General features: G+C 40.2%; 1 protein-coding gene across 1 annotated transcript in view; it reads right to left on the bottom strand.

The window, feature by feature from the left end:
- The window catches only part of arid4b (AT-rich interaction domain 4B), a 201335-nt gene that overhangs the window by 64172 nt on the left and 112112 nt on the right, over positions 1-25051 (bottom strand). The window contains exons 7-9 of the mRNA XM_062995823.1: positions 19472-19610; positions 8812-8891; positions 6050-6126 (exon numbers count right to left, since the gene is read on the bottom strand). Coding sequence (XP_062851893.1) covers positions 6050-6126; positions 8812-8891; positions 19472-19610 — 296 coding nt within the window. The remainder of the gene's footprint in view (positions 1-6049; positions 6127-8811; positions 8892-19471; positions 19611-25051) is intronic.

The following is a 25051-nucleotide window of genomic DNA, read 5'->3' as shown; positions in this document are numbered from 1 at the left end:
GCTGAAGGTAAAGGTGATGGACTAAACCCAATTAGGCACCTGTGGCGCATCCTCAAGTGGAAGGTGGAGGAGTTCAAGGTGTCTAACATCCACCAGCTCCGTGATGTCATCATGGAGGAGTGGAAGAGGATTCCAGTAGCAACCTGTGCAGCTCTGGTAAATTCCATGCCTAGGAGGGTTAAGGCAGTGCTGGATAATAATGGTGGTCACACAAAATATTGACACTTTGGGCACAATTTGGACATGTTCACTGTGGGGTGTACTAACTTATGTTGCCAGCTATTTAGACATTAATGGCTGTGTGTTGAGTTATTTTCAGAAGACAGTAAATCTACACTGCTATACAAGTTGTACACTGACTACTCTAAGTTATATCCAAGTTTTATTTCTATAGTGTTGTCCCATGAAAAGATAAAATAAAATATTTGCAGAAATGTGAGGGGTGTACTCACTTTTGTGATACACTGTATATATACGTATGTACCAGTGACCACCCGGTTCTAAGGTATTATGAGTGAATAATCAAATATTTACTTCAGCACATTGAAGTTTCGGGAAATGTTCTTATTTCAGGTAAAATTTCCACCCTATATTCTGGTGCCCTTGAATGGGTTTTAACATCTCAGTGGAGGAGACCATGTTGAGTAATGACAGCACACAAGCCGGTTGGGGCGATTGGACTTGAGTAATTTTTCTCAGCAACTGAGATTTAGTGGACACCCCACTGAGTGACATAGGCACAAAATTTTTAAAGTAATTTAAACTGAAATGTGATGGATGCAAGATCCAAGATGAAGTGGTGATCAGGCACTGTACAACCAGGCAAGGAACACCCTAACCAAAGAGATCAAGGCTGCAAAGAAGAACTACTTTACTACGAGTTTAGAAAGTTTTAAACAGAGGATTTCTGGGATGATGATGTCGAACACAGAGGAAAAGTCCACAAACAGGATCCTTGCTATCGATATTTTCTACGATGTAGTGTAGTCCCATGTTAAGTGCATTGTCCACTGAACTGTTTGCCAGATGGTCCAGCAGGGGTCTTGTGATAATTTTTAGATGTGATAAAATCAGTCGTTCACAGGACCTCATGACCACAGACATTAAAGCAACAGGCCTGTAGTAATGTAATATTATTAGATTGGGCTTAGCAATAGACTTTATTATTTATTATTACACTCATACTGTAGGGCTTTTTGCTTTCTTTCATTTGCGTAATATCTCTAAAATAAGAAATATACTATCTGTTAATGATGCTGAAAAACTGATAAATGCGTTTATAACTTCTCAGTTAGATTATTGTAATGCTCTTCTAACTGGATGCTCTGGTAGATCCATACACAAGCTCCAGTTAGTTCAAAATGCAGCAGCTCGAGTGCTAACTAGAACTAGAAAGTTTGATCATATTAGTCCTGTTCTATCATATCTACACTGGCTGCCAGTTAAATTCCGCATTGATTACAAAATACTTTTACTAACTTATAAAGCGCTACATGGTCTGGCTCCACAGTATCTGAGTGAACTTATTGATCACTACAACCCAGCACGTCCACTTCGCTCACAAGGTGCAGGGTAACTTACAGTTCCAAGAATTAAAAAGAATTAAAAAGATCACAGCTGGTGGAAGATCTTCCTGCCTCTGTTTGGTATTCGGACACAGTCTCAATGTTTAAGTCTAGACTGAAAACATTTATTTTCTCAGGCTTTTGATTAGTATAGACAAAGGCGCAGAGCTTGGGGGTTCTTGGTCATAGAAACTTGTGGTGATCAGGGATGTTGGGTTGCTGTCGTTCTGCCTCTCTTGTCCGTTCACTCAGGTTTGATGACTTAGTTACCTGCTCGCTCTCCCTTTTAGTTATGCTGTAATAATTAGGGGTGCCGGAGTCTAAAGCTACTCACTGCAAAAGTGACATTTTACTCAACTCACATTTTAACTACATTTTCTGTTGTTTTATCCCAAGGTGGTTCTGATGGAAACTTGTTTACCCGCCCGAGGTAAAGGAATGAAGACGAGACTGCCGTGCCAACAATGCTGCTCCTGCCAGATGTGACGGACACCTGGCGTGTTTGCACCAAGAATGTGAAAAACTCACAACAGACTTTATTACAGACTGGACTAAATAATAACTCCAATTATTTTTTTCTAGTTATAATTTCAGTTCAATTTAATCTTGTGTTGGTATGATTTGTTTAAATCCTATTTATTTAAAGTTTTATTTTAATTTTATTTCAAGAAGGATGGGTCCCTTCTGAGTCTGGTTCCTCTCAAGGTTTCTTCCTGTAATGAATGTGAGTTTTTCCTTGCCACTGTCGCCCTCGGCTTGCTCAACAGGGGTTTTTGTATCTGTTGGTCCTGGATTCGGCAAAGTTGCTTTGAAAAGCGCAATATAAATAAAGTTGACTTGACAATGGGCGTGCCACAGGCAGAGGCGGACAGGGGTCTTAAATGTATGGAGGCTGTGATGTTGGAAGAAAAGCAGAGGAAAGCAAGTTTCTTTCTCAACTACAATGAGTGAAATTTCTGTGAATAAAGTATAATACACATAGCATATTAAGCTTATTAAAACATTAAGCTTTGACAAGTAATTTGACTTTGATTGGTAATGAATTGTCACGATTGGAGCCTCTGTGGAATTGTCACGCCCACCTCTCCGGGAGCACAATTAGTCTCCTGCCACGCCCCGTTCATGATTGGTCCCCTCGGCTAATGAGCTCCAGCTGCCCCCTACTTAAGAGGGGAGCTGGAAAACAGACTTGGGAGACTATTTTCCTTGTAACTCGGTCTGTTTGTATTGGCTTGTCCACTATTGTATTTACTCTGTTCATTTGCTTGTCTGACTCTGTTTGTCTGTCTGTCTGACTGTCTGTCTGTCAGCCCGTCAGTCCGTCTGCCCGTCAGCCATTTCCTTTGTAAGCTTTGTCTTCTGATTTAGTTCTGTTTAGTCTGTTCAGTCCTGTTTTAGTCCTATTTTAGTCCTGTTTAGTCCTGTTTAACCCTGTTTAGCCCTTGTTTAGCCCTTGTTTAGCCCTTGTTTAGCCCTTGTTTAGTTCTGTGTTGTCTATTTACCCTGTTTAGCCATTGTTTAGTCCAGTTTAGTCCCGTTTAGTCTTGTTTAGAGTATATTGCCTAATCCTTGTTGTGTTAGCTTCTGGTATCCGTGTGTATGCAGATGTGGTCTGGGTGCCAGTGCCCGCTCAAAATGCTTGTGACCGTCCCATGTCCACTTTAGGAGCCAGCCAAAATTATTTTTGTCCTGTTCCTTGTAATGTCCCCAAAGGATCCAGGGGTCCATGTCTTTCCGCCAGCTCCTGTTCCGTCTATGTGTCCGTCTGTTCGAGTTTGTGCCAGTCCTCTGCCGGTTCAACCTATTTCATCATGTTCGTCTGTCTTGCCTGTTCCTTGTCCGTCTGTCCAGATCCATCACGTCTCTTTGTCAGATCCTTTTAGTCCTAGTTTGTCTGATCAAGCTTGTTCTGTTGGTCAGCCTGTCATGTCTTGTCCGTCTGTTTAAGTCCATCCTGTCTCTTCGTCAAGTCCCCTGAGTTCTGGTTTGTCTAGTCAAGTGTCTGTATTTCAGTCTGTTATTCCTGTTCCATGTTCATCTGTCTCTGTCTGCTCTAATGGCAAATCAGCAGTACAGGGTTCCATAGACACTTTGTTTGTAATCTCGGTCCCGCTAGCTACCCAGTCAGTGTCAACCAGTTGTAAGCCCTCGCCAGGTTCGGTTGATCACCAAAGAAACCCGTTGCTGACTGCAGGCAACTCAACAGGGCTCAAAGCGACGTTTACTCCCGATGGCTCTCCCTGTGCTCTGCTGCTGCAGTCACCAGTTAAAACTCCAGAGTCCAAGAAGCTGACTTTGGACGCCTCTCCAGGGTCCAAGCAGCTGACTTCGGACGGCCCCCAGAGGGCGCTTCTGGTCTTAAGTCAGCGCCCTTTCAGATCACCTATTGGCACCCACAGATGGCGCTTCAGGTCTCAAGTCGGCACCCAAAGTTGGTGCCTCAGGCTCCTCGTTGGCGCCCCCTGAAGACGCTCCATGTCTCTTGTCTGCAATCTGTATTCAGGCACTCTTGCCATGCCTGCCTGAGAACTTAATGAATTACTTAGAATTTGCCCTTCAGGGTCCAGGACCTCCTTTTGTTTTTTTTTGTTTGGGCACGCCAGGAGTCGTGCCTACAGGGGGGCTACTGTCACGATTGGAGCCTCTGTGCTCTGGAGGGACTTGTTTATGTGCCATGCCCACCTCTCTGAGAGCACTCTTAGTCTCCTGCCACGCCCCGTTCATGATTGGTCCCCTCGGCTACTTCGCTCCTGCTGCCCCCTATTTAAGAGGGGAGCTGGAGAACAGACTTGGGAGACTATTTTCCCAGTAACTCGGTCTGTTTGTATTGGCTTGTCCACTATTGTATTTACTCTGTTCATTTGCTTGTCTGACTCTGTTTGTCTGTCTGTCCGTCAGTCTGTCTGCCCGCCAGCCATTTCCTTTGTAAGCTCTGTCTTGTTCTGATTTGTTTGTTTAGCCTTGTTTAGCCTTGTTTGTCCTGTCTTAGTTCTGTTTGGCTTGTTTCGTCTTTATCTGTTATATTTAGTTCTGTTTAGTCCTGTTTAGTCTGTTCAGTCCTGTTTTAGTCCTGTTTAGCCTGTTAAACCCTGTTTAACCCTGTTTTAGCCTGTTTAGCCCTTGTTTAGTCCTGTTTTGTCTATTAACCCTGTTTAGCCATTGTTTAGTCCTGTTTAGTCCCGTTTAGTCTTGTTTAGAGTATATTGCCTAATCCTTGTTTTGTTAGCTTCTGGTATCCAAGTGTATGTTTAGATTAGTTAGTGTTAGCATTTAGCATAGCTTTTGTTCATGCATGTTTAGGTTAGCATTAGCTTAGCATAGGTATTCCGTGTCTTTTGTCTTTGGTATTATTAAATATATTTCATTATACATCTCTGCGTGTGTGTCCGCCCTCTTGTCAGTCATAGCCCTTATAGCGTTACATGAATTTAACTACATTGTTGTTTTTGTCTTTTTTTATATGTGCAACCATAGACAAGACCAAGCAAACACTACTTCAGATGTAATAAACTTCAAAGGGATATTAAAAATTGATTCATAAGTTTATACTTTTAAGGTTAGATAACTACAATGCCCTTCTAACTATATGATCTGGCGGAGCCAGTTGGTTCAGAATGCAGCAGCTTGAGTGCTATCTGGAACAAAAAAGTATGATCATATTAGTCCTATTATCTCCTTAATATGTGCTAATTAAATTCTGCATTAAATACAAGATTTTTACTAACCCATAAAGCAATACATGGTCTGGCTCAGCAATATTTGAATGCACTCACTGAGCATTATAACCTAGTGTGTTTACTTTGTTCACAAGTTGAAGCATTACTTATTTACTTAGTTCCTACAATAAAAAAATCATGGTGGTCATACCAATACATGGCCTAACAACAGTAGAATATTCTTCCCATCTCTATTTGGGTTTCAGACAGTTTCAAAAGTCCAGATGAAAAGCATACTTATTTACTCAGGCTTTTGATTAGTCTTTGTAAACCAGGGATGTGTGGCTCTATTTCTGGGAGTCTGCACAGTCTGATGCTCTCATGGTCTGTCCTGAATGCTAGCTGGTCTCTGCCCCAGAGAATGGTGTAAAGGTTGGGTGTTTATTGCTGTACCTGGCTTTCAGTTCCTTTCCTTCTTTCCAAGGATTGGGTCATCGCAGATGGCTGGAGCAGCTTGTCATATCGTGAAAAAAAGTTCTCAGTTTGGTGCTTTCTCTTTGGTATTTGTTGTGGCATGTGGATGTTTTTGTGTATTTTATTTGTTATTTTGCTTCCATTGTTTGGCCACCTTTCATTTGTTTTATTTTTGTTCGTGGCTTTTTAGCCATGGTATTGTTTTACCTTGGTCAAGCATTCTGCATTTTAATTCTTGCAGGTAAGGGGCTTCACCTCGCACTTTACCCTTGAGGCACAACCCTTCCTGTTACAGTTTGCATTTGTATGTGTTTTTGTGTATTAAGAAATGCAGAAATTCAAAAAGAGTCTTACCTAGTTTAATGCTGGAGTCTGCTTTTGCAGCCATCTCACCATCAAGTTTACCAATATCTTTTCGCATAACTGGGTAACTGAAAAAACAAAAATGTTTTGTTTTTACTGTACTATGACATCATTTTAAAAACACAGCAAGTTAGTTTAAAATAAACAGTTATATAACACCTAACTAGGACCAATGAAGAGATATGTCCAGGTCAAATCTGCTTTGTCTGGCTTTTCAGGTAGAATCAGAAAAGTACAGAGTATGACAAGTATTGCACATAACTCAAAAAAATGTATCAAATGCCACATTAGAAGTGATTGAACCAATATGGTCCGTGTACCTTTGGTAATTCGTTTTTCACTTTAAATCCCAAAGTTGAAAAACAAGAAAACGGGGCGTTTTTCGTTTAAAAACCAATATTGAAAAACGGGAAAATGGGGCGTTATTCGTTTTAAGATCAAAAATCAAATAACAAATAAGCAGAAATTGAAAAAAGGGTCGTATTTTAATTTTCCAAAGACAACATTTTTTATCAGTTTAACCAGAAATAAAAGTGCGAGCGCGTGCATGCGCTGACGTGTGTGTACATGCTTCATATAAACTGTAAATCAGGTACAAGTGTTGAGAAGACGGAGCAAAAAGTCATAATAACGTTACGCCACGTCCCCTGTTATATTACTGTATAGAACTCAATTCTGTAATACAGGCATAACTAATCGTACATGTCACGGTGAAACTATTACAACATCTAATGCTTTTTTTTAATCAGCGTTCTGCTTATTATTTACCAAATAACTTTGTGAAATATATTTGATTGTTGTTGCTTCTTGTTTACTGCGGAGTTAGTTCGTGCAATTTTATTAATTTTTGGATGTTTATTGGCCGAGAACAAGAAATATTGAATCGCCTCGGTTAAGGATTCGAATCTTCGTACTGAATCAGGAATCACGAGTCCGAGATCTCAATTAACCCGGATCCTATGAGGCCTCTGATTGGCACTGGCTCTGAGTGCATGGAAGACAAGTGATATTTGGATGCATTTTCATGCAGTAAATCAATCGCAATCAAGATGTCAGTACAAGTTACTCAAGTGAACCGAATCACATCACTGAGTGACTCAGACTAACCCGAGTCCATAAAATGAACCGAATTTACCACCACTATCATTGGTCTGATTCGCGACGGAGATGAATCTGCTTACCGGCGAGAGGTCGACCAGCTGGTGCACTGGTGCAGTACGAACAACCTGGAGCTTAACACGCTCAAGACTGTAGAGATGACAGTGGACTTCAGAAAACACTCACCAGCACGGCTCCCACTCACAATTTTAGGCAGTCCTGTTTCAACTGTGGAGTCCTTCAAGTTTTTGGGCACTATCATTTCCCAGGACCTGAAGTGGGAGTATAACATCAACTCCACCATCAAGAAAACCCAACAGAGAATGTTCTTTCTGCGGAAAATGCGAAAGCTGGGACTGCCACAGGAGCTGCTAAGACAATTCTACACTGCGGCCATCGAATCAGTTCTGTGCACTTCCATCACAGTCTGGTTTGGTGCAGCCACAACACAACAAAGGAACAGACTGCAGCGACAGGTGAAGTCAGCTGAAAAAATCATTGGTGCTCCTCTGCCCTCTATCCAGGACTTGTATACTTCAAGAACCAAGAAACGGGCAGAGAAAATTATCACTGACTCCTCACACCCTGGACATTACTTTATCCAACCCCTCCCCTCCGGCAGGCGCTATAGATCCATCCACATTAAAACCACCAGATTTAAAAGCAGTTTCTTCCCACAGGCGATCTCCCTACTAAATAAATAAATGACTGATAATACATAACACGTAAGCGTAAAAATATTAATCTGCTGCCAAATTGACTACACTGTAGTACTCATCCTACATGTTGTGCACTTTACTGTTTTGTAAATATTTCAGATGCTGCTAAATTACATATCTGTATATTGTGTGTGTATATAATCTTATAGTTTGGATAATTTTTGTGATTTTGTGTTTAATGTTTAATGTATACGTTGCTTGTACACTGTATCGTACCATTACTAGAGAGATACCATCAGCCGGAAACAAATTCCTTGTGTGTATCCACATACCTGGCCAATAAATCTGATTCTGATTCTGACTATGTGACATGTACGATTAGTTATGCCTGTATTACAGAACTGGGTCCCATACGGTAATAATAATAATAATAATGTAAAAAATAATGCAGCATTCTTTTTCCTTAGAATAGCCCCCTATTTTTTTTAGGATAAACAGTTCTTGTGTGAATTACAAGGGCAGGAAAAAGTACGGCAGACACAAAAGTCAGAACAGGGGACGCGGCGTAACGTTATTATGACTTTTTGCTCCGTCTTCTCAACACTTGTACCTGATTTACAGTTTATATGAAGCATGTATACGCACGTCAGCGCATGCACGCGCTCGCACTTTTATTTCTGGTTGAACTGATAAAAAATTTTGATTTTGGAAAATTAAAATACGACCCGTTTTTCAATTTCTGCTTATTTGTTATTTGATTTTTGATCTTAAAACGAAAAATTAATAAAGCCCCGTTTTCCCGTTTTTCAATATTGGTTTTTGAAACGAAAAATGCCCCGTTTTCTTGTTTTTCAACTTTGGGATTTAAAGTGAAAAACGAATTACCAAAGGTACACGGACCCAATATGATCTGACTTATCCTGGCATGTTTAAACAGACAAATTGTACTGTAACCTTTTTATTGCATGGGCAATTAATAAAATAAAGATTACTTACAACTTTCCATCCTTGAAGGAGCGAACAAACACACTGTCTTTTTTTATTGTCACATCTTCATGGCAACCTGCAGAGATGACCTTTGACAATGACAAAAACAGAAGAATGAAAAATACAAAATAGAATGAGAAAGAAATAAAAATTGTCAAAAATATTTGAATATTAGTATTTCTAAGAAAGCCTAACCTGTAAGTCACATAAAAGGATGTTTGTTTTAGGGGCAAATTATATTTTAAAAATATACGTATGAAATGTATAAATGTATACACAAGGATGCTGTTTTTTGGTGCGTCTGTCAGAGTAAGTACATCTTTAAAAAGGAACAACTGAAAACACAAAATGAAAAAATGTTAAACTTTATTAAGAGAGAAAGGTTGTATATTGTTTATAATATAGTCTTATAGTTACATGGCATCTTTATTTGTTCTTGTTTGTTTAAAAAGAAATGAAATGGTTGCTCATATAAAACGTGAGCATCCTTAATACGTTTCTCACTTTTTTAAAATCCCAAACCCAAACAAATTCACTGATGTGTTAAAAGCCATGTGTCCAAATCATTTGGACAACACACCAAAAATGTGCATGGACTGCCTAGTTAGTAACAATTGTAAATGTCACAGTCAGAAATACTGTATATATATTAGATTAGATTAGAATCAACTTTATTGTCATTACACATGTACAAGTACAAGGCAACGAAATGCAGTTTAGCATCTAACCCGAAGTGCAATAAGCAGCAAGTGCAGGATAAATGGTATCTACGATATACATTATTTACAGGATATGGGCAGTGGTATGAACAAGATATACAGTTGAATATATTATAGAATGTACTATAAACAAGATATATAGATTGCTATAGACATGATATACAGATTAAGGTGCGGATTAAGATTAAGGTGCTATGTAGATTAAGGTGATACAGATTAAGGTGCTATGAACATATTAGAGGAATGTATATATAAAACATAGTAAACAGATGAATACAGTATAGATGGAAATTATGAACAAATGAGATATGTACAAATGAGGTATGAGGTATATACAAATGAGACATATGTAACGCAGAAGAAGGTTAGTGGTGCAACCTTTACCAGAAGGAGAGATGTGATACAGCTGGTCAGGATACTTTCAATTGCACAGCGGTAAAAGTTCACCAGGATGGCCGAAGATAGGTGGTGTTTCTTGAGTGTCCTCAGGAAGAAGTGGAGCTGGTGAGCCTTCTTGGCCAAGCTGGAGGTGATGGTGGTCCAGGACAGGTCCTCCGATATGTGGGTCCCCAAGAACTTGAAGCTGGAGACACGTTCAACAGCTATCCCGTCGATGTGGATGGGGTCATGTGTGCTTCCTCCCTCCCTCCAAAAGTCCACGATGAGCTCCTTAGTTTTGTTAGTGTTAAGGAGCAGGTTGTTGTCCTCACACCATGTGGCCAGGTGCTGTACTTCCTCCCTGTAGGCTGTCTCATCGTTGTTACTAATGAGACCAATCACCGTGGTGTCGTCAGCAAACTTAATGATGGAATTGGATCCATGCACAGGCCTGCAGTCGTGGGTGAAAAGAGAGTAGAGGAATGGGCTCAGCACGCAGCCCTTTTTGGTACGCCTGTGTTGAGTGAGATGGTGATTGAGTAGGTGTGGCCTGACCTAACATGCTGAGGTCTGTTGGTCAGAAAGTCCTTAATCCAGTAACAGATTGAGGTGTTAATACCCAGATCTCCAAGTTTAGTGACTAACTTGGAAGGGATTACGGTGTTAAACGCTGAGCTGAAGTCAACAAACAGCATTCGTGCGTATGTGTTGCTATTGTCCAAATGAGTGAGCACAGAGTGCAACGCCATGGACACTGCATCATCTGTACACCTATTGCTGTGGTATGCAAACTGATGTGGGTCCAGAGTGTGTGGGAGGCAGTTCTTTAGGTGTGCCAGGACCAGTCGCTCGAAGCACTTCATAACAATGGGTGTGAGTGCTACAGGGCGGTAATCATTCAGGCACGTCGGGCTGGAGTGTTTCGGCACTGGTAGGATTTGAAGCATGTTGGCACAGCTGCCTGGGCGAGGGACAGGTTGAAAATGTCCGTAAAAATTCCAGGGAGCTGCTCAGCACTCGCCCGGGAATGCCGTCTGGGCCAGCAGCTTTGCGTGCGTTGATCTGGCTCAGAGCGGTGTAGACGTCTGTGGAGGAGAGTGTGAGGGGCTGGTGGTCTGCAGAGAGTCTGGTCTGGGTAGCCGCCTCCATGTTGTCTCTGTCAAAGCAAGCATAAAAGTAATTTAGCTCGTTCAGGAAGGAGACATCTGTAATTACCGGGATGGAGTTTCTGGGCTTGTAGTCGCTGATGACCTGGATGCCCTGCCACATGCGTTGGGGGTCGTAGTTGGAGAAGTGTTCCTCTACCTTTAGCTTGTAGCAGTGCTTAGCCTTTTTGATGCCCCTCCTCAGGTTCGCCCTGAATATGTTGTAGGCCTGTGCGTCACCTGTTCTGAAGGTGATGTTGCGGGCTTTCAGAAGAAGGTGCACCTCCTTATTCATCCATGGCTTCTGATTTGGGTATGTGGTGATCTGCTTCTTTGTGGTAACACCATCAATGGTGGTTTTGATATAATCCAGCACAGAGGAGGTATAAGTGTCAATATCCGTGTGAGAGCCACAAGTAGCCTGTGAAGCGAACATACTCCAGTCCGTGTGTTGAAACCTGTCCTAAAGTACAGCGTCTGTCCCCGCTAGCCACACTTTGATAGTTGATGTTGATGGCTTCACACGTTGGATGAGTGGAGAGTACTTAGGGATGAGAAACAAAGAAAGGTGGTCTGACTGTCCCAGGTGGGGGAGGGGGATCGCAGTATAAGCTCAAACAATGTTTGTATAAACATGATCCAAAGTTTTGTTTCCTCTTGTATTGCAGGAAACATGCTGGTGGAATTTCGGGAGTGCTGTCTATAAGTTTGAGTGATTAAAATCACCTGCAACCACTGCAGCCACTGGGTGCGCAGTCTGTTGTTTGCTAATAGGTAAATAAAGTTCATTTATAGCAAGCTTGGCAAGCACCCAGGGGGATATAGGCTGAACAGGAATATAGGCTGATTAGTATGAACAAACTCGAAATGAGAAGGAAAATACTGCAAAATCGCAAAATCTGGTAGAGACGCAAGGTCCCGCGATGTGCTCGCGCTGCCATCTTGGTCTTAACCTATTTAATATATATAATGTTAAGCTGTTGGCAGTTACTTGTATTACACTTGTTGAATGCAGCAGATATGAGCAGGTATAAATACCTAAGTGACTTTGATAAAGGTCAAATCTTTATGGTTAGACGAGTACCCACCGACATTAGTCCAAAGAGTGACAAATCACAAACAGTTGACAAGCTACAGTCAGATAATAATCAGCTATGGTGAACGACTAAACACCAAAATTAACCCATGAATTTTTGCATATTATATAAAAACAAACAATTAACTGTTTTTCTAAACTAAAAAAAGGAAGTTTTCCATTTATTTAATAAAAGATAAAAGATGACTACACAAGTGCGGGGGCATTATCATTTTTGAAACAGCCCATAAAGTTTTAGGCAGGTCTGGAAAAAATGATGCAAATTATGAATGCTTTCAAATTGAAAGTGTTAATATTTTTTTAACTAACAAAATGCAGATTGAATTGACAAAAAATAAATCTAAATTAAATCAATATTTGGCGTGACCACCCTTTGCCTTTAAAACAGCATCAATTCTTCTAGTCTTCTAGTTACACTTGCCCAACATCTTGGAGAACTAACCACATATCTTCTGTGGATGTAGCCTTGCTCAAATCCTTCTGTCTCTGCATGTAATCCCAGACAGACTCGATGATGTTGACATCAGAACACTCTGGGGGTCATTTCATCACTTCCAGGACTCCTCGTTCTTCTTAAAGCTAAAGATAGTTCTTAATGACATTGGCTGTATGTTTGAGTTGTTGTCTTGCTGCAGAATAAATTTGGAGCTAATCAGACAGCTCCCTGATGGTATTACATGATGACTAAGTAACAGCCTGCATTTCACAGCATTAAGGAAACCATTAATCCTGACCAAATCCCCAACTGCATTTGAAATGCAGCCACAAACTTGTAAGGAACCTCCATCATGCTTCACTGTTGCCTGCATTATTTAACTGCTCTCCAGGCCTTTGGCGAAAAAAACTACCATCTGTTACAGCCAAATATTTCAAAATTTGACTCATCACTCCAGAACACCTGCTGCCATTTTCTTCACTTGGTCACTTGGCCTTGTTTCCACTTCGAATGTGTGGCTTTTCAGTCACAATTCTTTTACGAAGATCACTTCTGACCAGACTTCTTTAAACAGTAGATGGGTGTACCTGGATCCCAATGGTTTCTGCCATTTCTGAGCTGATGGCACTGCTGGACATCTTCCAATTTTAAAGGGAAGTAAGCATGTCTTTTATCATGTCTTTTAATTGTACTAAGTTTCCCTGGTCGATTAGTGTACCTAGAATGCTGTTCTGACGGCAAAGGGTGGTCATACCAAATATTGATTTGATTTAGATTTCTCTTTTGTTCATTTACATTGCACTTCGCATTCTTACTTTGCAGCATTTTTTCCACACCTGCCCAAAACATTTGCACACTACTTTTTCCAGTATTGGTGATTTTGATGCTATAGACCACAGCACAAAATTTGGATTAGAAAAAAAGTAGTGGTGATCTCTGTTGTGAACTTGAGCTGATGTTCAAGGTCCACTGTCCAACCATTTTCAGGTGTCAAGATTATCTTTGAGCTGAGATTTCAAGCTTCTCAGTTGTGTTATTGACCTGGTCTGATGTCAAGACAGGGTTTGGCACTGCTGCTGCAATTGTGACCTCTATTGGTGCCCACACAAGAGGTGAATGATCACTGAATACACATCAGAGCATGGCTCCCTGTATATGATCTTTCTGTGAGATCTCTGGCAGGTGTAAAGAAGTGCATGATAGTCTGCGAGTCTCCTTGGTCAGGGCAAATGACAAAGGCATTATAATCTGGTAACTGGAAACAACTAGATTAAGGGAAAAGGTTCACCTTGTGTAGGTGAGCTGGTGATGTGGTGATAAGTAGTCTTTTTTTAGTCTAATGCACAGTTTCCTAAAATTACATAATCAAATACATAAGTTAATTGCTTGGCCTACCTTGTACCAGCTATTTTGCTGGCCAGTTTAAAACACTCTGCAGTTGTCACTGAAGTCAGTTAGTTTGTGCTACAGGCAAGAGAAACAATATTTTTTTCCTCTGATTTGACTATGAGATCACCAGCATTTTCTCTCCCTTATTGTGGTTGATAACTATACATCCTAAACTATTCAGGCCAGTCCTGCCTAAGTGGGCACTACCAACAACATTCAGGTGCTTTAGACTGCTCTGCTTTCTATTTTCAACCAATTTAAATGTGGGTTTAAGATAGGGACTGATCTAAAGGCTTTTTAAGTTGCTTCACTTGTCTGTTAGCACACACTATTTGGCTTCAGTGGCAACCACAAAGTGTTTCAAACAGGCCAACACTAGAGAAACAGCCTAAGCAATTTGCTTATGTAATTGTTGGGTGCTTTTACATGAGAAGCTGCAAAACCGCTTTTGCACTGCTGTGCCTTGGTTTCCTATGGAGCTTGAAGCTGATTTTTTAAAGCATCTCCAATGAAACGAACTGTTTGATATGACGTGGAAAAAACAACCTAGGCAGTACAAGCAGTGCTTAACATAAAAAAAGCTTAATGTGGCTTGTTGTACTAAAACAATAATCAAGGAATTTCGGTGGTACAGAAATTTTGTGTTTCTATTTTGACTTTTAGTACATTTACGTTAAGCTTTTTCGACTCTCCCAAATAGCTGATTCTCAGAACCCCGAGCTGCATAACACAAGTTTAAAAGTAAAACCACCACACAGTGAAGTAAACACAGCTATATATATATATAGATAGATAGATAGATAGATAGATAGATAGATAGATAGATAGATAGATAGATAGATAGATAGATAGATAGATAGACAGACTGCCTGGCCAAAAAAAAGGTCACCACCTGGATTTAACTAAGCAAATAGGTAAGAGCCTCTCATTGGATAATTGTTGTGTGATTATGTGATTATGTTGTGGGTGATTATGTTTCAGCTGGCAACAAATTATTTCATCCTAACTGATGCAGTGAGTAGCTTCTCATTTGTTAAACAACCATGTCGAAAGACACATTCTGTGGTCGTGGAAAAGATGTTAATCTGTTTCAATAGGGTCAAATTATTGGCATGCATCAAGCAGAGAAAACAGAGATTGCTGAAACTACTAAAATCGGGTTAAGAACTGTCCAACGCATTATTAAAAAGTGGAAGGACAGTGGGGAAACATCATCTTCGAGGAGGGAATGTGGTCAGAAAATAATCGTTTGGTGAAATCAAATCGTAGAAAAACTACAGTAGAACTCAGGGATATGTTTAATAGTGAAAGTAGGAGCATTTCCACACGCACAATGCAAAGGGAACTCAAGGGATTGGGACTAAACAGCTGTGTAGCCTTAAGAAAACCACTTGTTAGTGAGGCTAACCGGCAAAAACGGCTTTATTTTGCTATGGAGCATAAAGATTGGACTCTGGAACAATGGAAGAAGGTCATGTGGTCTGATGAGTCCAGATTTACCCTATTCCAGAGTGATGGGCACATCAGGGTAAGAAGAGAGGCGGCCAAAGTGATGCACCCGTCATGCCTAGTGCCTATCGTACAAGCCTGTGGGGGCAGTGCTATGATCTGGGGTTGCTGCAGTTGGTCAGGACTAGGTTCAGCAACGTTATGTGCCCAAAGAATGAGGTCAGCTGACTACATGAATATACTGAACGACCAGGTTATTCCATCAATGGATTTTTTCTTCCCTGATGGCACAGGCATATTCCAAGATGACAATGCCAGGATTAATCGGGCTCAAATTGTGAAAGAGTGGTTCAGGGAGCATGAGACATCATTTTCACACATGGATTGGCCACCACAGAGTCCAGACCTGAACCCCATTGAGAATCTTTGGGATGTGCTGGAGAAGACTTTGCGCAGTGGTCCAAATCTCCCATCATCAGTACAAGATTTTGGGGAAAAAAGAATGCAATTCTGGACAGAAATAAATGTTGTGACATTGCAGAAGCTTGTGGAAACGATGCCACAGCGAATGTGTGCCATAATCAAAGCTAAAGGCAGTCCAACGAAATATTAAGAGTGTGTGTGACCTTTTTTTGGCCAGGCAGTATATATATATACAGGCACGTGCACAGACATTTTTGGGGGCAGGTGCTCAAGCCAAAAAAAAGGGCACATATCGCCAAAATTATTAGTAAAATAAAAAAAAACAGTAGAATATTTAACTTACATATTTATTTTGTTAACACAATCAATACACATCTAATCAAATAACTCAAATTATCAAATTGCATAAATAAATGAAAAACAGGCAAAAACAAGGCCATATTGTGCACGCGTTTTAATAACCAAACATCTCATACTGATACAGCTCCCTCATTAGCTTTACTGGTAGATGGCCTAATCCAGGATAAAAGAGAGCTGCTACCATGAGCTGCTTGTTGTAGTTCCTTTTCTTTCTGCTTTTGTAACCTTTCTTTTCTTGGCATTATGCTGCAAAATTTGTAAATGAGATAAATCAATGTTGTGCATAATAATCAAGAGTGACTTACTGAATCTCCATAAAGGGTATACATCATTTTACTGTTTTCTGACAGAGTTGAAGCATTACACTAATAATATACCATTACTAGTATCAATTTACCTCACCAGACTGTCATGTAGCTCAACTTAAGACCTACCTTTGATTTCAAATCAGAAACCCACTTTGGGTACTTAATGTTAACAATGGGCCTATTATTATGCCAATAAAATCAAATAAACAGCTAAAAAACATTTTCCTATTTATTCATCATTTTTTGTATGCTGTTCTATATCATAGAGTGTTTTATTTAGCCTTCTACATATATTAGTTTGTAATGTTAAATATTTTTCATTTGTAAACCTCAACTGTTGAAAATACTTGCATGAAAATAACTTGTTTGTATCTATTTTCAACACTTTACTGTGAAAGCTACTTGACTTGAAGGTTTGTAGGTTGTGAGGGACATTAATAAGTGTATATTAAAAATAGTTTGACATTATTATAATAAATTATCTTAGAGTTTAATAGATTTATTTGTCTCTAATATAAAAATATTATGGATTTACTGATTTTAACTATAAATTAAAATAAAATTAAAATAAAAGCATTATCTATAAAACAAGGTTTGTAGGTTGTGATGAATATTAATATGTGTTTATAAAAATAGTTTGACATGATTCCATCAATATATTAAAAGCTTTGAATGGATTTATTTCTCTGTAATACGTGCAGAGTAAATGTTTCCTACGTTTTTCTGTTAGTTTGATGACGCTCCCTAACGCGTTAGCTGGACTTGGCGCTTGATCAGCGGTTTCATTTTAATTTTTCTTTAAATAAATACATTTAACCTTAAAATTATTATAAAATAGTTTTTGTAGTATGTAGCCTACTTTAATCTGTGTGAGAATTCGTAAAATAAGTAGGTGTTAGGTGTTTTATATAGATCGGAATAGCGAATGTTAAACGAATGTTAAACAGCTGGACAAGGCTTTGAAATCACGTATTTCCTGACTCATGAGTACAAAACGTGTAGGCTCTGTGTTATGCATGGATGCTCTTTGTATGAAACACTGTCATTACCTGTCTGTAGTAAGTGTGTAGCAGCGGTTTGGCCTGGAGCTCAGCACTGCATGAGTGTAACCGGAGGAGGAGGAGGGAGGGGCAGCGCGGGAATCAGATCGGGGCAGAATTCTTACAAGAACTCAAATAAATGCCCGTCAGATATCAAAACACTTTTGGGGGGAATTGATGACAGAAAGGGTAATTTTTATTTTTAAATATTGATGAATGTAGAAAAAAAAATTGGGCTCCAGCAGAAAGGGCACTTTTCTCATCCCCAGGGCAAAAGGGCAGGTGCTTGAGCACCACTAGGGGTCTATCTGTGCACGTGCCTGCTCTATGATATAGAACAGCATACAAAAATGATGAATAAATAGGAAAATGTTATTTAGCTGTCTTTTTGATTTTTTTGGCATTATTATAGGCCCATTGTTAACATTAACTACCCAAAGTGGGTTTCTGATTTGAAATCAAAGGTAGGTCTTAAGTTGAGCTACATGACAGTCTGGTGAGGTAAATTGATACTAGTAATGGTATATTATTAGTGTAATGCTTCAACTCTGTCAGAAAACAGTAAAATGATGTATACTGTGTTCTCCCCTTTATAGAGATTCAGTAAGTCACTCTTGATTATTATGCACAACATTGATTTATCTCATTTACAAATTTTGCAGCATAATGCCAAGAAAAGAAAGGTTACAAAAGCAGAAAGAAAAGGAACTACAACAAGGAGCTCAGGGTAGCAGTTCTCTTTTATCCTGGATTAGGCCATCTACCAGTAAAGCAAATGAGGGAGATGTATCTGTATTAGTTGTTTGGTTATTAAAAAGCGTGCACAATATGGCCTTGTTTTTGCCTGTTTTTCATTTATTTATGCAATTTGATAATTTGAGTTATTTGATTAGATGTGTATTGATTGTGTTAACAATAAGTTAAATATCCTACTGTTTTTTTTATTTTTTATTTTATTAATAATTTTGGCGATGGGTGCCCTTTTGTTTGGCTTGAGCCTGTCATAGAGAATTATATTTAGCCTTCTTTACACAGCCTAGCACCGTGCAGCTTACCTGACATTTAAATTGGAACCAGAACTGGCAGGTCTGCGAAAGGCACCCTGTTTTTTTCACAGATATGAATAGGTTTACACTGAGCATATGTGACAGACGTGAAAGAGATCACAAGAGATGTTGAGATCACATGATTGTCTGTGCATCCCTCCAAGGATATGCCTCTCCAGACTATTACTGATCTGCCACAAAACCAGTTATGTTGCCTGCAACATCATCCAGCATGACTGGTTTGGTGGTGGGTCAGTGATAGTCTGGGAAGGCATATCTTTAGAGGGATGCACAGACCACCAGGTGATAGCCACTGGTATCCTGACTGCTATTAGGTACTGGGATAAAATGCCCAGATGTAGGCGGTTCCTGTATGACAAAGGCATTGAAAGCATGACTGGCCCTCATGTTCCCAGGCCTGAATCTATTCGAGAACCTCTGAGACTCATGTATTAGTGCAACCAATAACGCAAAGTAGTAACACAGACTGTACAGGAGCTCACTGATGCCCTAATCCAGGTCTGGGAGAAGAGCCCCCTGAACACCATCTGAGTTCTCATAATGAGCATGCCCAGACATTGTCAGGAGTGCACACAGGCATGTGGGGGCCATACACACTACTAAGTCACATTATTTGCTGTGATGAAAATTATGCAAATTGGATCAGCCTGTGATTTCAAATTTTTACTTTGTTTATCAGTGTGATTTTGAATCTTAGCATCAAGTTGGTTGATAATGGTTTCCACTGACCATTTCCATCACTTTGTTCTCAACAAATTACACAATTTATATCAGTAAACATTTTTAACTTGAATCTTTTGTTCATCCTATTTATAATTTAACTATTCTCTTAAATTTTTAAGTGCTAAATGTAACTTACCAGGGCTGGGTACCACGTGGTCTTTTTTTCTCCAGGAAAAATCCCTTTCACACCCACAACCTTTCCATACAGTTCTTCATTTTGTTGCTGGTCACCATCATCATCTTCACTGAAGGAGGAAGAGCACTCATCCTCTTGACTGTGGTAAAAGAGAATGTATGTATTAATATGAACCTAAATATAAGCAAAATGTCAAATAGTAAGGTAAAATAAGCATTAAATCAATTAAATTCATTGTTTGTCAAGTAAAACCGCTGTTAATTAGGCTGTGCATTGTTCCTGTGGTGTTATGGCAAATGAAGCCACCAATGTAAGCTATAATACAGAAACAGAGTGATGTGTGAAGGGTGAACTACCATATAAAAGTTGGAATTGTTTGTTTTTGTTAATAAACATAAATAAGAGTACAGTTTGGCTGGCAGTATACATATACTGATCAGCTATAACATTAAAACCACCTCCTTGTTTCTACACTCACTGTCCATTTTATCAGCTCCACTTACCATATAGAAGCACTTTGTAGTTCTACAATTACTGAATGTAGTCCACCTGTTTCTCTGCATGCTTTGTTAGCCCCCTTTTCATGCTGTTCTTCAATGGTCAGGACTCTCCCAGAACCACTACAGAGTAGGTATTATTTGGGTGGTGGATCATTCTCATCACTGCAGTGACACTGACATGGTGGTGGTGTGTTAGTGTGTGTTGTGCTGGTATGAGTAAATAAGACACAGCAATGCTGATGGAGTTTTTAAACACCTCAGTGTCACTGCTGGATTGAGAATAGTCCACTAACCAAAAATATCCAGCCAACAGCGCCCTGTAGGCAGCATCCTGTGACCACTGATGAAGGTTTAGAAGATGACCAACTCAATATCTACATGTCTTTTAAGCGCTTGGCAGCAACGCTGATATTTAAACTCAAGAGCTCTAGTTTTTTGTAATGGTGAGCCTGAGTTTGTGTTGACCCAATTAAGAATGTGTTAAAGTAGTTTTACTTAGAAAATCAACAAAACTTATCCCAGCAAACACAGAAATAATTTTCATTAACACATACAACAAAAGCTTCCAAAGAACTGCTATTTAAAATCCCACCAAAATCTTTTATGGGATTTAAATCTGGAGATTAAGAAGACCAGCACTGATTCTTTAACCAAGCTTTCCTTGACTTAAAAGTATGCTTGTGACAGTGAGTTTGCTGGAGTCCATTTCACCAAATCACCAATGTTCGAATGCAACACAGAGGGTATAGCATTTCTCCTCTGTCTTAGTAGTTCTGTAAATCAATGATTCCAGTCACACATTCATGATTCAGTGATTCAGCACCAGACAAAAACATTCCCAGTTAATTGTGTGTTTATACAAAAGACACAGAGAAAAAAGGAGAAAAAGAATTTAAAAATAGCAACAGCCTAAAGCAGGATTCAATGCTGTAGAGCTTGAGAAAGGAAGAACTCTACATCCTGAGTCAACTTGTGGTCCGACTCACCCGTCACTAAAGCAGGGAAAGAGTCATGGAGTCCACTCTTTCCTGCACTGAAAAACTCTCCTAGTTCCCTACTGCTAAACTCAACCACAACCAGTCCATCAGCTACCAGTCAACAGGTTTAGGAGAATACTAAAAGAAAACACAAGAGAGGAAAAAGCGACTAATTATGATCAATGAACCTCCTCCAAACTGGTCTCCATGCTTCTCTTATATAGCCCCAGAATCAGATGCGGTGAATTAGCGCTTATTAGCACTACTGCTTCTGGGATTTGAGGTCGGTTTGGGACTATGATGGGCCAATCTATGCTTCCCGCCACAAAAATGAACAAAGGTAATCGACCTGTTACATCTAGCCTGTCTTGTGCTATACAAACTGCTGATCCATAAGGCTGAAGAGTTCCAGTTTTAATTTGTCACTCCATAGAAGTGTGTCCTAAAACCATGCAGGCCTATCAAAATTACTTCTGGTGTGTTCCAGTCCTGTGATTCTTGGTCAGGAGTGACATGCATCGTGGAAGCTGGCCTTGGTTGTTAAGTGATTATTATCGAGTTACTACTGGCACATTTGTTCCAGCTTTCATCAGGTCATTTTGCAGTAACAAAGTGGTTTTTCTTTGTTGTCCTGATGAGATTGCCAAAGTCTTCAGGACATTTTGGGCATTTTCCCAGTGTTTTTTAATAATGCAAAAATTTTTAAAGGGATTCAGACACACAATGTAGATCAAATAAGTGTTAGGGTTTTTTTTTTCAATAAGATAAGATAAGATAATCCTTTATTAGTCCCACAATGGGGAAATTCACATCGTTAAACAAGAAATGGTAACACATTGGGAGCGTAGGAGATAAAAAAAAACCAGCAACCACATTGTGCTCCCTAAGGAGCACACTATGGTAACAGGAAAAAAAGCTCCTTACAGCACACAAGCACATGTAAACATAAGAACATAACATAGTCACACAACGAGCCACGGGTTAGGGATGTAGGGATAGGAAAGTAACCAAACTACGACAAGCAGCCCCAGCGATTCGCAGCCAGTATGCCGGCGCGCACTGCAGACCCGTCCTGCCGTATTGGTGGGATTAAGCTAAGAGAGTGGAGACGTTGGGTTGGGGTTCGGGAAAAGTTCTGTCAATCCTCCATTCCTGCAGCAAGAAAAGTCTGTACAAAGTTCGCGATAACATGGCTGTCTTACTGCCCAGAATGAAAAACAGTCAGTGAAGGGGGTCGGTACATCGCAGCAGGTCCTCTTGAGGAATTTACTTATCAGCGAGGCCGTAGCTGATAACAGGGGAGCCAAGAGCAGAAATTACTGTTGTTTTGTCTGAGCACTAATAAAAATGTAACACAAACTCTCAGAATGAATGAATGCGTCTCTGGTTCATCTCATTTCGCAAAACCGTAAGTTTCTCCAAGATTTAATCCATATTGCGACTAATATTCACAGTCTGAGTTCCAACGGCTCTGCCCACCATCTCAATCAAATTGGGCAGTTTCTGGGGACCTTTGACAACTGACCCAACTCAGCAAAAACCCCACAATCAAAATTCCGAATAGATAAACATCCTCTACGTCCTCCAACGAAAGAGGTGCCAGGCACACGACCCTCCACTTCCCCCACGAGTCCAACGCGTATCCTGCCATCTGCGTTCCATCGGGGCATGTGGGTTCCCCCGAACCCGAACTTCTCGATGAGAAGATGGTGTCAATAGCATTCAGAGACCATTTAACCAATTCCATAATTTGTTCTTTGAGGAGCAGTGCTAAGAAAGAGTAGAGTAGAGTAGACGAGACAATACAATACAGGAGAAGCCAAGCAGGGAAGATAGGGGAGGAGGAGGGAACAGTGCGTCCGTCATCCACGAGAGCGAGAGAAGAAATAACAAGAACATTAGGAATCTGGGACATCTGGTTGAAAACAGGTTCCATGTATAAAGACCAACATGCACATGAAGTTGGTTAAAATAAAGTGATTATAAGACTGTAAGTGATGAGAGGGGAACTCTCTTTATGTAGCTTGGGCTGGAGTTTAGTGTGGCTCTCTCTTTGTGCTGGGCAGCCAAACCATCTATATTTATTCTACAGGGTGAGTCAAAAGTCGCAGGACACTCTTTAATTTCAGAAATGAAAGGGAAAATGACATATCTGAATACCCCAGCAAGTAATAGGTGAGGGGGCCTATTTTTTAGGCTATGTCCGAAACATGGCCGCCATCTTGAAGGCCACCATATTGGATCAAGGGCAAGTTTTTCCAATGGGAAGGTGGTAATGTAGCATATCAAAGAAGACCAGAATTTTCTCAGAAATCGATTGCCGCAATATTGCCTCAGATTTGCAATATCTCTTGTGCTTCAAAAGTTATCAACACAGAAAGTTTGGAATTGATGGAATTGACAAAAGAAGAGAGGATTGAGGTGATTCTGATGTCCGAGGAACGCAGCTGCCGTATCATAGCCGCAGACTTCAACAACTGACACCCAGAAAGACCACCAATTTCACACAGCACTGTTGCATCCCTTATAGCCAAATTCCGAGAAACCGGGACTGTGGACAACAAGCCACATAGTGGTCGTCCAAAGACCGCTACCGACGAAGAAACTTCAACAATGGTTTTGGCAGCCTTTGCAAAAAGTCCACAACGCAGCATGTGACGTCTCGCAGCAGAATGTGGTGTCAGCCAGTCATCCCTTGTATGGATTCTTCATACCAATAAGTGGCACCCCTTCAAGATCCAGCTGCAGCAGAAACTGTCAGGATGACCCTGATAGACGTGTCGAGTTCTGCACCTGGGCGTTAGACCAACATCAATGGGATCCTGCAGTCATCTCAAATAAATTGTGTATGCTGAGAAAATCCAAAACAAACACCACCTTCAGCACCGCATCGTGGAAGCTTGTGACAGCATTTCTCCAGAGATTCTCATGCAGGTTCATAACGATTGGATCCAGCGCCTTCAGCTCTGTGTTCAGCACCAGGGACAACACGTTGAACACGTCAAATAGCTGTGCATCACAGGGAACGTTCCCCGGTTGTTGTTGCAACTTTCTGTGTTGATAACTTTTGAACCACAAGAGATATTGCAAATCTGATTGCAGCAGTCGATTGATATGCTACATGACCACCTTCCCATTGGCAAAACTTGCCCTTGATCCACTATGGCGGCTTTCAAGATGGCGGCCATGTTCCAGACATAGATAGGCCCCCTCACCCATTACTTGCTGGGGTATTCAGATATGTCATTTTCCCTTTCGTTTCTGAAATAAAAGAGTGTCCTGCAACTTTTGACTCACCCTGTATATTAAAACCATCTTCATTTATTAAGAAAAACAAAAACATAAAAAGCTGTAAGGAAATATGGAGGAAGTGGTTGCAAGGATTTTTCAAGGAGAAGAAAAGGGAATGATGGGTTCTTTAAGTTAATTTAATTTTGTTATTTTACTTGATACTATTCTCAGAGAAATAATGTGCAATTTGTCTTTATGTTTTTGTCAGACACACATAATCATGTTAATGGCTAGACATCACTAAATAGTGGAAATAAGGCAGAATTTTAATTTCATAGAATCCTCTCTTATTTACTATGCAGTTCATGTTTTTTTTAAATGGGCAGGGGTGCCAATTAAAGAAAAAAACTGTTCCTGCCATGTAGACCGGCTGGGATCGCATGTTACAGGATCAAGCCCATGTGTCATGCTGTTAAGATGGCATAAGGGCACAGAAAACTGATTGTGGCATTTTTTTTTTATCAGGCAGCATTTAATTGATGCAGCTGGGGGAGCCCTTTATATACCAGCTTCATATACACTGATCAGCCATAACATTAAATCCACCTCCTTGTTTTTACACACACTGTCCATTTTATCAGCTCCACTTACCATATAGGAGCACTTTGTAGTTCTACAATTACTGACTGTAGTCCATCTATCTACATACTTTTTTAGCCTGTTTTCACCCTGTTTTTCAGTGGTCAGGACCCCCTACAGTACCACCACAGAGAAGGTATTATTTAGGTGGTGGATGATTCTCAGCATTGCAGTGACAATGACATGGTGGTGGTGTCTTAGTGTGTGTTGTGCTGGTATGAGTGAATCTGACA

Source organism: Trichomycterus rosablanca, chromosome 5 (assembly GCF_030014385.1).
Source record: "Trichomycterus rosablanca isolate fTriRos1 chromosome 5, fTriRos1.hap1, whole genome shotgun sequence".
NCBI lineage: Eukaryota > Metazoa > Chordata > Actinopteri > Siluriformes > Trichomycteridae > Trichomycterus > Trichomycterus rosablanca.
This window is presented reverse-complemented; position numbering and strand designations above follow the sequence as displayed.